Source organism: Leiobunum rupestre, chromosome 10 (genome assembly GCF_980474605.1).
Source record: "Leiobunum rupestre chromosome 10, qqLeiRupe1.1.hap1, whole genome shotgun sequence".
Classification (NCBI taxonomy): domain Eukaryota; kingdom Metazoa; phylum Arthropoda; class Arachnida; order Opiliones; family Sclerosomatidae; genus Leiobunum; species Leiobunum rupestre.
This window is the reverse complement of record NC_143393.1, coordinates 46,631,794-46,644,844: the sequence shown is the minus strand read 5'-3', so window position 1 is coordinate 46,644,844 and position 13,051 is coordinate 46,631,794. Positions and strand designations below refer to the sequence as shown.

General features: G+C 37.8%; 1 protein-coding gene across 6 annotated transcripts in view; it reads right to left on the bottom strand.

Annotated features, from left to right (window-relative positions):
* The window catches only part of Liprin-gamma (liprin protein kazrin), a 114,518-nt gene that overhangs the window by 16,256 nt on the left and 85,211 nt on the right, over positions 1-13,051 (bottom strand). For all 6 annotated transcript variants that reach the window (XM_090161561.1, XM_090161559.1, XM_090161560.1 and 3 more), the window contains 6 exons: positions 10,584-10,744; positions 7,618-7,764; positions 6,864-7,104; positions 5,536-5,784; positions 1,940-2,163; positions 848-960 (listed from right to left, as the gene is read on the bottom strand). In XM_090161561.1, coding sequence (XP_090017687.1) covers positions 848-960; positions 1,940-2,163; positions 5,536-5,784; positions 6,864-7,104; positions 7,618-7,764; positions 10,584-10,744 — 1,135 coding nt within the window. The remainder of the gene's footprint in view (positions 1-847; positions 961-1,939; positions 2,164-5,535; positions 5,785-6,863; positions 7,105-7,617; positions 7,765-10,583; positions 10,745-13,051) is intronic.

Sequence of the window (13,051 nt, the reverse complement as noted above, 5' to 3'; positions counted from 1 at the left end):
ATCCCGGTGGAATTCCAAAAGGCCGGGAGATGGGTCCGCCGAGCCCTCAAACGGAGACCCGCGGCCCCACAGCAGGCAACCCAATCCGCCGAGACGGCCAGTTTTCGCGGCCCCTCTCCGTTAACCTGGGGCGAAGCCCTGTTACCAGCCCATACCGGACCGAAGTCGGAGGTGGAGATAGGACCATTTGATCAAAGCTAACATCTCTCAGTACGCCACCGCCCTTATGGGTTGCAAGAGCCGGACCTCGAATAAGTAATTGGAGAATACTCGTCGATTAGCGAGTACCAAAACATTGCATATTCGGGTACCCGATTACTCGAATAAGCTGCTCTCTAAACTCCTCGAGTATTTGTTTTTCTATCCTCGTGGCTTCAAAGTTCGAAGAGGGGTTTTTACAACTTTTTGGGGGGCAATAAACGGTATTTACAAAGTTGTGGAAACTATGGTTCATTTAAATTAAAGGAATATTTTTCAGCATTGAAAGTTACTTCATACTCCTTTCAAATTTAATTTAAAACCAGCTCCCAATCAAGTACTCCATAGCCCAACTCGTTAAAAATATTTTTAGTTACCCGACTCGAAAAAGAGAAAGTTTCCTCCTTATCAAATACTCAATTACTCGATGGAATAACATTTGATACTCGATATCCGAGTCGATTGCCTAAAACCACTAATCGCACAGCCCTAAACTATTTCGTATAACTGGGGCTCGTGGTTAGGTCATTATCCCCGGTTTTTCGCCTTAAATTGTATCAACGGGACCCGACATAGTTTAAATGGGGCCCTGATGTGCATTCCGGGTTCTACCTCGCTGACAAATGTGAAATGATAAAGGCGCGCTTACTTCGAAGATGGATCCCTGAGTTCTTCGATGGCCAAGCGAAGTTTTCGTCTATGCATTGAATTGCCGACTCCTAAACCAGCTTCAAGCTCGGAATCAGAAAGCTCCAATAGAATCTAGAAACACCAAAAAATATTACATTTTCTTGACGTAAAAATGCTACTTCTTCAACTCCGTCGTTATCGTTGAATAATAAGTCTATTAATAAAACTCTCCCAAAGTTAGAATTCACCAATTAAGAAATAATTAACATGATAGGACAAGCTAAAATTATTTTAGAGTTTTTTCGAATAAACGAAGAGATCTGTCAACGGATATTAGTTAATATTTCCTATTTGCATCCGAAATTAAATTCCCGGACTATTCCAGGCACTGTGGCAACCATGTACATTTAAAATGTGTAATTCGAAAAATTAAATAAAAGGAAATTTAAGAAACCAAACGTATATGAGTTGATGTCTTCAGTTATTTTAAAAACGGCAAACTTTTTTTTCAAGTTAGGCACAGCAATTTCTTTAATACTTTGGATTAAATCAAAATATTCTAATTCGGGGCTTGCCATCAACGGTGGGGTTTGACAAGAAATTTTAATATTGTTATTATTATAAATTAATTAATACTTTCATCTAAAAATTGGACAACCTAAGTTTTTTAAGTATACAGTGGTGTGCACTTCTGTGGAGGATTCAAACTTAAAGGTATCTTATTATAGACGTTTGGTATCGCGGAGAACACGAGGACGATATGCGTCTATTGGACAAGACTGCTGCAGAAATAGTAAATTTAAAATGTCATTTTTGAAAGTTAAAGCGTACAAATTAACATAACCTAATTCCTTTTTTCACAAAGAGATCAAAGAGTCACATTTCGAAATAATTAAAAATTCTATAATTAAAAATAAATTAGATTTTTAAGACCATTTACATGTACTTAATTTAGTTCACAGGTATCATTCTGTTCTATTTTCAAACGATTGGTTCCCATTTTAGTCAAATGTTTCATATTTTTGCCCCCGCAGTAGCGCTGTCTAAATACGTATTTCATCGTCGCGTATCCGTCTTTACCAAGAAAGAGCATTAAAAAAGAAAGTGTTACTTTTCCGCTCTTGATGTTCTCGGCGCACATGGCTCCGTACTGGGGCATGCCCAGGGTGATCTCCAGCCACGCCAGGACCGTGCCAGCTTTCCACCTGTCCATCCTTTGCCCTTGGGCTTCTTCCAGTAGTTTCAGTTTCTCCGTGTAACTGTCCTCGGTCAAAGGACTGGTACAAAGGCTGCTCTGAGGCGACCACGACGAACGTTGCTGTTCGCTGCCACTTGCTAAAAACAAAATTCAATATTTATTTTTGGTAAAAACAAATTTCATCACTTTTTCATCACTAAATGTTATTGAGGCGTGGCATTTATCCAATAGGGACTTGACCCATGCTTTTTCCAATCGAAAAAAAAATAAGGTACGGCGTGAAGTGAAGTTCCCAAGTCCCTATAATTCTCAAAAACAAACATGGATAGGAATTACAGATAAAAAATATAGGTATTATAGGATACTTATAGATCGATTTACAATTTTTAAGGGGCAAAGACGACTTTAAGGGGGTAATATTCATCCGAGGTAACGTGCTGATGGCGTTATTTGTTAGTAGATGGCGCTCTGATAGCAGCATGACGTCATCATTTTGATTTTCAACGATTGGTTGAAAGTTTTCAGTTTTTAGTGGAGAACGGTTTTGTCGAGATTTAAAATACAAAATTATCTTCCCTGATTGGATAGTTTAAAATCGTATTATAGTGCCATCTATGGCAGAAAGTTTTAACTCCTGTTAATATTAATTGTTAATTTAAATTACCAAAATTATATATTTTTAATAAGAATTTAAAGTACTATAATTTAGTAATAAATTAATAACTTTTTAAAAAAGTTTATTTTTCATAAACTTTATAGTGTCGCCATCTACCTCAAACATTATTAAATAGGAAGGTACCTCGGATGGATTTCGCCCCTTTTTGAATGTTTCCCTGTAGGCAATATGTGAATGCGTCTATGGGATTAAATTAAAAATAAGGCGTTTTATATTACAGATAAAAAATATATAGAAATTATAGGATAAATATAGGTTTAAATAACCAATTTAGAGCAGTTTTAAACTACAGGTAAAATATAGAAATTATAGGTTTAAATTACCAATATAAATGCGTTTTAAATTACAGGTAAAAATATACGAAATAAGAGTTATAGATTACTTATAGGAGTAAATTACCAATTTAAATTACAGGTAAAATATAAAGGAATTATAGAATAATTATAGGATTAAATTACTAACTTATAGGAGTTTTATAATACAGGTAAAAATATAGGAATTATAGGATAAATTACCAATTTCAAGGGGTTTTGTTAAGTTAAATTTTAGAAATACGAGTTTTGTAGAGTGCACATGTTACACAATGCGTATAATGTCGTATGTTTGTATATATCATAATTAAAATCAACATAAAAATTTTGTTAAATGAAAAACCCATTAAAATTTTGTTAAATGAAAAACCCATTAAAATTTTGTTAAATGAAAAACCCATTAAAATTTTGTTAAATGAAAAACCCATTAAAATTTTGTTAAATGAAAAACCCATTAAAATTTTGTTAAATGAAAAACCCATTAAAATTTTGTTAAATGAAAAACCCATTAAAATTTTGTTAAATGAAAAACCCATTAAAATTTTGTTAAATGAAAAACCCATTAAAATTTTGTTAAATGAAAAACCCATTAAAATTAAGTGTATAAATAACCTAAGTTTAAACGTAAATATAAACTTCTAAACCTAAAAATTTAAAAGTGTAGTTCTTTTTCCCTCGTAGAAAAGGGGCAAATTTTTTTCTTTTGTATATCCTGTGTAAATCTGGGAATTTTCCACGATGCCCCATGTATACTTGAAAGTGCCCCGTCACCACGCTCTCTTTCTAGAAAACGGAATAACCCACTAATCCCTTAGCCTCGTTCCACAAAAGGTACATGTATATATGGGAGATCCGGAAAAATCCCAGGTAGAATCGTTAAAATCTCGGAATCGCTATAATGGCGAAAAAACTGTCCTTTCGCAAAAGCGTTCCAGAGATATGGGCTCCCAAAAACGAGTACACAGCCTTAAAACTGACGAACTTAATTTTTCCGTGAACCAAATTGTTTTCTAACAGTGAAGCGATAAAATTTTTAACTATTGGCAAAAGTTCATATTGTTTTTTAACAGTGGAAAAGTTCATTATAGATCGATTTACAATTTTTAACTGGCAAAGACGACTTTAAAGGGGTAATATTCATCCGAGGTAACGTGGTGATGGCGTTATTTGTTAGCAGATGGCGCTCTGATAGCAGCATGACGTCATAATTATGATTTTCAACGATTGGTTGAAAGTTTTCAGTTTTTAGTGGAGAACTGTTTTGTCGAGATTTAAAATACAAACTTATCTTCCCTGATTGGATAATTCAAAATCGTATTATATTGCCATCTATGGCGGAGAGTGTTAACTTCTGTTAAAATTAATTGTTAATTTAAATTACAAAAATTATATATTTTTAATAAGAATTGAAAGTACTATAATTTAGTAATTAATTAATAACTTTTTAAAAAAATTATTTTTCAATTTTGTGTTTGATTATAGAATTTTGAAGTTCCATTTCAAAATTTGAAGAATTAAAGGGTTACTGAAAGTCGCCATGCCCAGCCAGATATCATGATTCCCTACCTAAGCCCCTCCCTAAAACCAAAACACCCCCCCCCCCCCCCGACATTATAACACTACCGAAGCTGTATTCATTTGCCGTTGAGTAATTACTGTACGGTTTTTCACGTTTCCTGTTGCTCCTCTACTAGCGGCTGTTTTCGTTGTTCAACGACATACAGTTTCAGCTAAAATGAACTTCAAACTCCGCCCCAAGTATTACTTGTTATGCTGAAACTTTTCAGTGATCCTAAATAAGTTCTCCTCAACGAGTTTAATAGTCCATCGCAGATGGCGCCACAGCTGCAACTACAATAAACTCCGCCCCAAGTATTACTTGTGGAACTTATAAGTTTTCAGTGATCCTAAATACGGTCATTAGACGATTCTAATAGTCTGACAGATGGCGCTACTGCTGCAACTATAACCAACTTCGCCCTAACAAGGAGACTAGTGACTACCCGAGGTGGTTATCACCGATTTTGTTGAAACTCGGGGGTTAGGTAGACCTTATGGTAGTTTGAAAATTCCCAAAGGGAGAAGTTGCAATGGGCTTTAGTTTTCCCATGGCAACCGAAAATGTTTTGACCTCTCCATTTAAAAAAGCATGGGATTTTCTCGGTTAACCAAATTTTGTTAAAATTTAACCAAAATTGATAAATTTTACCCAAAATCATTGATCAATATTACCCAAAATATTCATCTTTTTAGGTAAGTTTTTCTAATTTTTAAAGTAATGAAGCCCATTGCATCTTTTCCCTTTTCATACTAACCCCCGAGTTTCAACAAAATCGGTGAAAACCACCTCGATTAGTCTCCTTGTAAGTATCACTTGTTATACTGAAAGACGATTCCAATAGTATATGACAGATGGCGACATTGTTTCAAATAAACTCCGCCCCAAAACAGGCTCAATTCTTAAATTCTCAGTAATCATAAATACGTTCCTCGTACGAGCAGAAAAGCGATAAGAGACTCACCAGTGCCATCGTAAAAGCCGGGATCCAACGACTTCCGGTGTCTGCTGCGGGAAAACACCCTGGAAATGGAGCCCCAGGTACCGCTGCTGCCGCTTCTGCTGTCCGCATTTTTCAACTCTCGGCTTTTCCTGCTGCGGCCGCTTTTCTTCGAGATTCCGGTGTCCGAACTTCCGCTGCTGTTGTAGATCTCTTCGGCTGACCGCGAAAGTCCAGTGAGCGTGGGACGATGCATCTCTTTGGAGGCGCCACCTTCAAAACGGACCACTTGTATAGTCATTATTGACAGAAGTTATTCACTACCTTCCATAAGTGGGATAGACCCAGACGCTCGTTTTTTTTTGCGCCGGCACCGCCGAACGATTTTAAACGGCGTGCCGTAGACGGTCTCTTTGCAGCTTTGACAAAAATGTAGAACTTTCTTTATCACATTTCAATTATTACTTTGCTAGTGCAAGTAAGGGAGCGTCCAATATTTACGTAAGGCGATTTTGGCGATTTTTCGAACCCCCTCCCCCCCTTGGCGAGATGTCGTGAGATTTGGCTCGACCCCCTCCCCCCCTTCCTAATATCACGCGAGATTTTTCAAAATGCGTATTTTTAGTGTAAATACGTTAAACTGTGTTTGATTGCGTTTATTTGCTTATTTATAATAAGACTAGTTAAGACTAGTATTTTAGACAGAACGTAGTCTAGAATCACAGTGAGAAAATCGAACAATAAAATACTTAAATTTTAAGTATTAAGGAACTACTAAACTTTAACCCAGTTTTATCGCAATTTTACACTGTTTCTTGCGGGGGAAAAATTGGGTGATATTGGCCGTACCCCTCCCCCCCCCCCGCCCCCCTCTCCTCCACGTGAGATTGGGTGAGATTCAGCTCGACCCCCTCCCTCCCATAAACGCCGCACGTGATAAATTGGTAACCCTGTCAGTAATAAGGTACGCGCAAGCTCAGTAATCGACGCTCCACCTATTATCAGAGATAGGAAAATAGTTCATTTTATAATATTAAACGTGGGTCTTCGCCAACTGGTTAAAATGATGCTCTTACGTCACAGGACACGGCTTTATTAGTGTATTCTTCGCACGAGCGATTGGCACGCGCGCTAGAAAAACCTACAATTCCTCTGGCGACTGTAGCGCGCGCTCGTGGACTTGTAAAAGTTAGACTGTGACGTCAGACCCCCATTAAAACAAGAGGGCCACGTTACTTTATAAAAATAACTATTAGCAGGATTTTCCCTGTCTCCTGTTTCTGCAAAACTTTAAAAGTATTGGCTTTCGAAAAACTCGCGTAGATGGCGCCACAGTAAATATGAGAACTCACGATGATGGGCGTGCATGCTGTGGTGTCCCGGACTGCAGCCGGAGTCTCGGTCCACCGTGATGGTCGGCGTTCCGTCGTACGACGAGGTGGGGTCGGAGCCGCCGAGGGTCGGGGTCGGCGTGTTGCTGCTCTCCCGCCCGTTGTGCGTGTGCATCGAGGTGGCGCTGGGGCTCCTCCAGCCATTCGAACGGCACGACCCGCGGATGTCCATGTCGGATATATAGCCCAGCTTTTCGCGGATCTGAAACGATCAACGGTAAACGGGTTTTTTACAAACATTTCACTTTCAAATTCCCTTCTTTTCCCCTGACCCCTTATAAATTAAATATAAATTAAATTATAGGGAAATAAAGGCAAGCATTGAAATGTGGGAAAAATGGTTAAATTATAGGAAAATCAAGAAAAGCATTGAAATATAAGAAAAATGGTTAAATTATAGGAAAATCAAGAAAAGCATTGAAATATAGGAAAAATGGTTAAATTATAGGGAAATAAAGGCAAGCATTGAAATATAGGAAAAATGGTTAAATTATAGGAAAATAAAAGCAAGCATTGAAATATAGGAAAAAGTATAAAATAAGGGAAAATGGTCAGCCTGGGCATTGAAGTCGCTCGATGACTTGGGCCTAAGGTGGTATTAGCCTAGCTGATTATTATTATTGTTCTTCATACCCTACTCCGAAATCCCAGAACAAGCGAAAAGTATCCTCCTATGTTTCTGAATAGTTACTCGATAAATGAGGTGGTCACTTACGCAAGATAGTTCCTCCTGGAGTTGTTTAACTTGGGCTTCCTTAATCCCGAGTTGGGCACACAGGGCCACTGAGCGCTCCGCCTCGTCGCGGGCGTGTTTCAGGATGTTCCATTTCTCCCTTTCGGAATCCTCGCGTTCTCTTACTAGCTGCAGGGATACAATTCAAACTACTATTTAGCACTGTGACCAGGAATTTACAGTGTTCCGAAGTGGTAAATGTCAGGTGTCAAATAATGTGGTAAAAAGTGGTAAATACCGACATGGTGAAAATACTTTTACTGGCTAATATGCCAAAAAGTGGGAAATACCGACATGGTGAATAATACTTTTACTGGCTAATATGCCAAATAGTGGCAAATAATAAATTTTAATAAAAATAAAAAAACATACCAAAGGAAAAATATATTTGTGCTATTATAGCCAATATACTGGATTAGTTGCCAGGTTTTGGGCTAGAAACTCAACTACAGGGCCCCCACTCAAATCTTCAATTTTTTTATAGGAAAAATAGGATTATTTTTCTAAAAATATAGGACTTTATAGGACTATTTTTACAAAATTATAGGATTTTAAAGGACTATATATGCTATTTAATTTACTAACTTTATGCATTTCAAAACCAAATCTATATTTAGAGAAATAAGTATATAAACTATTTAACCATTTTATCTCAAAAATATACTAGTAGCTAACCATGTTAACAATAACAAAAGTATAGACTAGAATGACTTGGTATAGGAATTTATCCTATAGCTAAATCTAGCAATTTAACTGACAATTGTGAGTGGCTGGATTTGAAATTGGCAAAATATCAAAATTATAGGATTTTATAGGACTTTTGAGGGATTTTGCTAAAAAATATAGGATGTTATAGGACATTTTTGAAAATATAGGATTTTATAGGAATTATAGGACCTCTGGGGGCCCTGCAACTATAGCCCAATCTAGTTATTTCTTTTGGCTATTTTTCAACGATTTTTCCTGAGTTTGAACTTGTCTGCTATATATCGTTAAGGTGTTTTTAATGGTTCTTTTGTGAAAAACTGAAACATTATCTCGCATGTAAGTGATGCTACATATCTGGAAGATATTATTTACATCATTTCAAAACCTTTACTATTTTGCCACTGACATGGACTTCATTCTAAAAAAGTGACATTTAGGTAACACTGCCAGGAAAATATACAGGGTGTTTCAAAAGGTTATGCAAACATTTTAAAGGGTTGTAGGGGGGTGGAGTTGATAAGTATGCCTTTTTCCCCATTTTCCTACGATGAGTTAAAAGAGCGCCAGAGAGCTTCAAAGTGTGGCCTACTAGTCCCTGGAAGTAGGCTGCTACAAGCGCCAAACAAAGCAGCAGAGACTTTAAATACTGTTTAAGTTTACTTTTTACGCTGGTTACCTCGATTTGTTTACAAAGTCCTTTTTCACCTATCACACGAACCCAAACCTTGATGTTTCCGTTTCCCTGCTGCTTGGTTTTGTACTTGTTGCAGCCTACTTAAAGGGGCTAATAGGCCTTACATTGAAGCTCTCTGGCGCTCTTTTAATTCATCGTAGGGAAATGGGGAAAAACAGGCACACTTCTCCACTCACCCCCTACAACTCCTTCAAATTTGTGCATAACCCTTTGAAACATACTGTATAATTCTACACAAGCAATGTTCAATGGCAAGGCTAGTCTTTTTGCATGATAGGCCCAGTTCATGGGGCCTCCTTGGAAGAATGTTTCGGGGTGCATTTTTGTTTATTACAGCAAACAAATATGAGGATCCATCCAAAATTGTTTAAAATAAAAGTCCAGGTTGGGTAAAACTTGGGTCTATTTGAAAGATCATGTTTAAATAAACTCAAAAATGTCAGTCGTAAAATTGTATCTTTTTTTAATGACGAGAAATTAATTATTAAACGAGCGAAATTTCCCCGCCAAGCGAGCTGCCATTTTCTTTCGCCTTCCCACGCGGAGCAGGCGCGCGCAGGGAACAGAGCGCTGTTAAAGCCTGTTATAGCGCGAACAGCGCGTGATTAACGTCCTAAAACGTCACCGCGAAACAAAATGGCAGATCGCTTGGCGGGTAAATTTGGCTCGTTTAATAATTAATTTCTCGTCATTAAAAAAAGATACAATTTTACGACTGATATTTTTGAGTTTATTTAAACATGATCTTTCAAATAAATCCAAATCTTACCCAACCTGAACTTTTCCTTTAAGCAAGTTTAGGTTAATTAAGTTTTTTTTTTTCAAATTCCCTGACCATTTCTAAATATTTTTCATTGATTTTTTAAGCCAATTAAAAATCACCTAAATCTCGGTTAAAGTTTCCAATTTGCAAATTTTAATTTACAGACTTTTCCATTTTAAGCCGATTTTGTGGATGGTTTGTATAACAAGAATGAATTCGGGTATTTAAGAAAATGGAACTTCGAAGATTTTAAGTTGCACCCTCTCATAATTTAAGGGTTCCAGGTAATGGTAGTAAAATAAGCTATTGCAATTGTTTCAAATGCATTCTTAGTACAAGCACAAGTACAATAATAACAAGAAGTATGAATTTAAATATTTTCATCAACACTGATATTCTGTATTGAACTGACACTTGTGAGTAGTATCTTATAGGGACTTGGCAGTGCTACGTCACAGTTCTTTTTTCAATAGTTTGTAACGTGGGGAGAAAAATATGACCACAATGGCGGCCATGGCCAAAGCTACGGAGTGCCAAGTCTCTATTGTCCTTGGTTTATTTAGACACTAGGAGGCTCTGTGCTAAGAACTAAACTTTGATTGAGCAATAGTTCGGAGTAGTAGTATATTTCGACACTAGGTGGCTTAATGATGAACACTAAACCTGTTGGGTGATAATTTTTGCTCATTGACATACTTATGGTATAAATAATATATATAATATAATATAAATATAATATTAAACCTATAAGGGCTAGTCTAGTAGGTGGGTGGGTGTAAATACCTGTTTAAGGCTATCATCACTTTCCCGCATTCTTTGTTCGTAATTGCGAATGAAATCGCGGAGCTCCTTCTCTTTGTCCTCCAGCGTGCCGTACAGCTGCTTCATTTGATTCAACAGGTCAAATTTCTCGGCTTTTAACCTCTTGCGATCCGCTTTCAAAGCTAAACACGGGGAAAAGTTTGAGGTTTTCAACCCAAATGACTAACTTCAGGAGTCCATCCCTCTACTTGGAATGGTTATCCTGGCGTATCGCGTATGGTAAGATCACACTGACGGCTTTGGCTCCGCCTACGAGGGAAAAAATCCCCTCTGCGCGCGCTCCCCTCTCACGTTGTTCTTTGTTAAGTTAACAAAGTGACGTCAAAAAAACCGTCAGCCACATCGAGACGAAAATCTGCCGCGACAAGCATTCCTAGTAGAGGTATGGATTCCTGCTAACTTATAATATTAGGCGAAACTATAAAGTCCAGGAGGGCTGAAAAGATGGTAGTCACGTGACTTTGTGGAGAACTGCAGCGCCATCTATCCTGAGAAGCAGGAATTATTATTCATCTTTTGCTAATGGCGGTTTAAATTTTGATCGATTCATCTAAATTATTTTAAGCATCTTGTAATAGAAAGGAGAAAGTTAATTAGCTGTCTGCAGTATCTGGAAGGAATAATTGTTTTCTTTACCATCGCACGGCCAACTTTGAACACGAGTTACCGAATCGAAGTTGGCTGTGATATGGTAGTCACGTGATTTTGTTGGTTAAGACCCCATTTACTTTATAGTTTCGTATATTGGTTAAAACACTAGTTTCTAATACATTTCCCACCAGAGAAGCCATAGAAAAGACACGCGCTCGCAACAAATCGAAAGTCGTGTTAGCACCATAAACCTTAAAATTGCGAGATTCCTATCAAAATGAAGTAAATTTATTTTACCTCAGAAAACTAATCATGCTAATATAAATGAGGTCTGAACTGCGACTGAATTAAAACTAAATTTCGATATAGAATTACGAAACGTAACGTAACAATAATAATACATATTAATAATTAACTAGGTTAATACCAAAAGCGCCACCTTGGCGACGTTTAATGCCATTATTCCAAGTGGCCGGGTTATGCTGGGTAGAATGGTGGCAAGACCTTTAGGCCAAGCACGGACAGTAAATCCGTGGGCTAGGACTGAGAGTGTACTATTTTCACCTGTGCTAGGACTGATGGTGTACTATTTTCACCTGTGCTAGGACTGATGGTGTACTATTTTCACCTGTGCTAGGACTGATGGTGTACTATTATCACCTGTAGTAGAACTGCGTGTACTATTTTCACCTGTAGTAGAACTGCGTGTACTATTTTCACCTGTAGTAGAACTGCGTGTACTATTTTCACCTGTGCTAGGACTGAGGGTGTGATATTTTCACCTGTACTAGGACTGAGAGTGTACTATTTTCACCTGTAGTAGAACTGAGTGTACTATTTTCACCTGTAGTAGAACTGAGTGTACTATTTTCACCTGTAGTAGAACTGAGTGTACTATTTTCACCTGTGCTAGGAATGAGGGTGTACTATTTTCACCTGTGCTAGGACTGAGAGTGTACTATTTTCACCTGTGCTAGGACTGAGAGTGTACTATGTTCACCTGTAGTAGAACTGAGTGTACTATTTTCACCTGTGCTAGGACTGAGAGTGTACTATTTTCACCTGTGCTAGGACTGAGAGTGTACTATTTTCACCTGTGCTAGGACTGAGAGTGTACTATTTTCACCTGTGCTAGGACTGAGAGTGTACTATTTTCACCTGTGCTAGGACTGAGAGTGTACTATTATCACCTGTAGTAGAACTGCGTGTACTATTTTCACCTGTGCTAGGACTGAGGGTGTGATATTTTCACCTGTACTAGGACTGAGTGTACTATTATCACCTGTAGTAGAACTGCGTGTACTATTATCACCTGTAGTAGAACTGCGTGTACTATTTTCACCTGTACTAGGACTGAGAGTGTACTATTATCACCTGTAGTAGAACTGCGTGTACTATTTTCACCTGTGCTAGGACTGAGGGTGTGATATTATCACCTGTACTAGGACTGCGTGTACTATTATCACCTGTGCTAGGACTGAGGGTGTGATATTTTCACCTGTACTAGGACTGAGAGTGTACTATTATCACCTGTACTAGGACTGAGAGTGTACTATTATCACCTGTACTAGGACTGAGAGTGTACTATTATCACCTGTGCTAAGACTGAGTGTACTATTTTCACCTGTGCTAGGAACGAGGGTGTACATTTTCACCTGTGCTAGGACTGAGAGTGTACTATGTTCACCTGTAGTAGAACTGAGTGTACTATTTTCACCTGTAGTAGAACTGAGTGTACTATTTTCACCTGTGCTAGGACTGAGAGTGTACTATTTTCACCTGTGCTAGGAATGAGGGTGTACTATGTTCACCTGTAGTAGAACTGAGTGTACTATTTT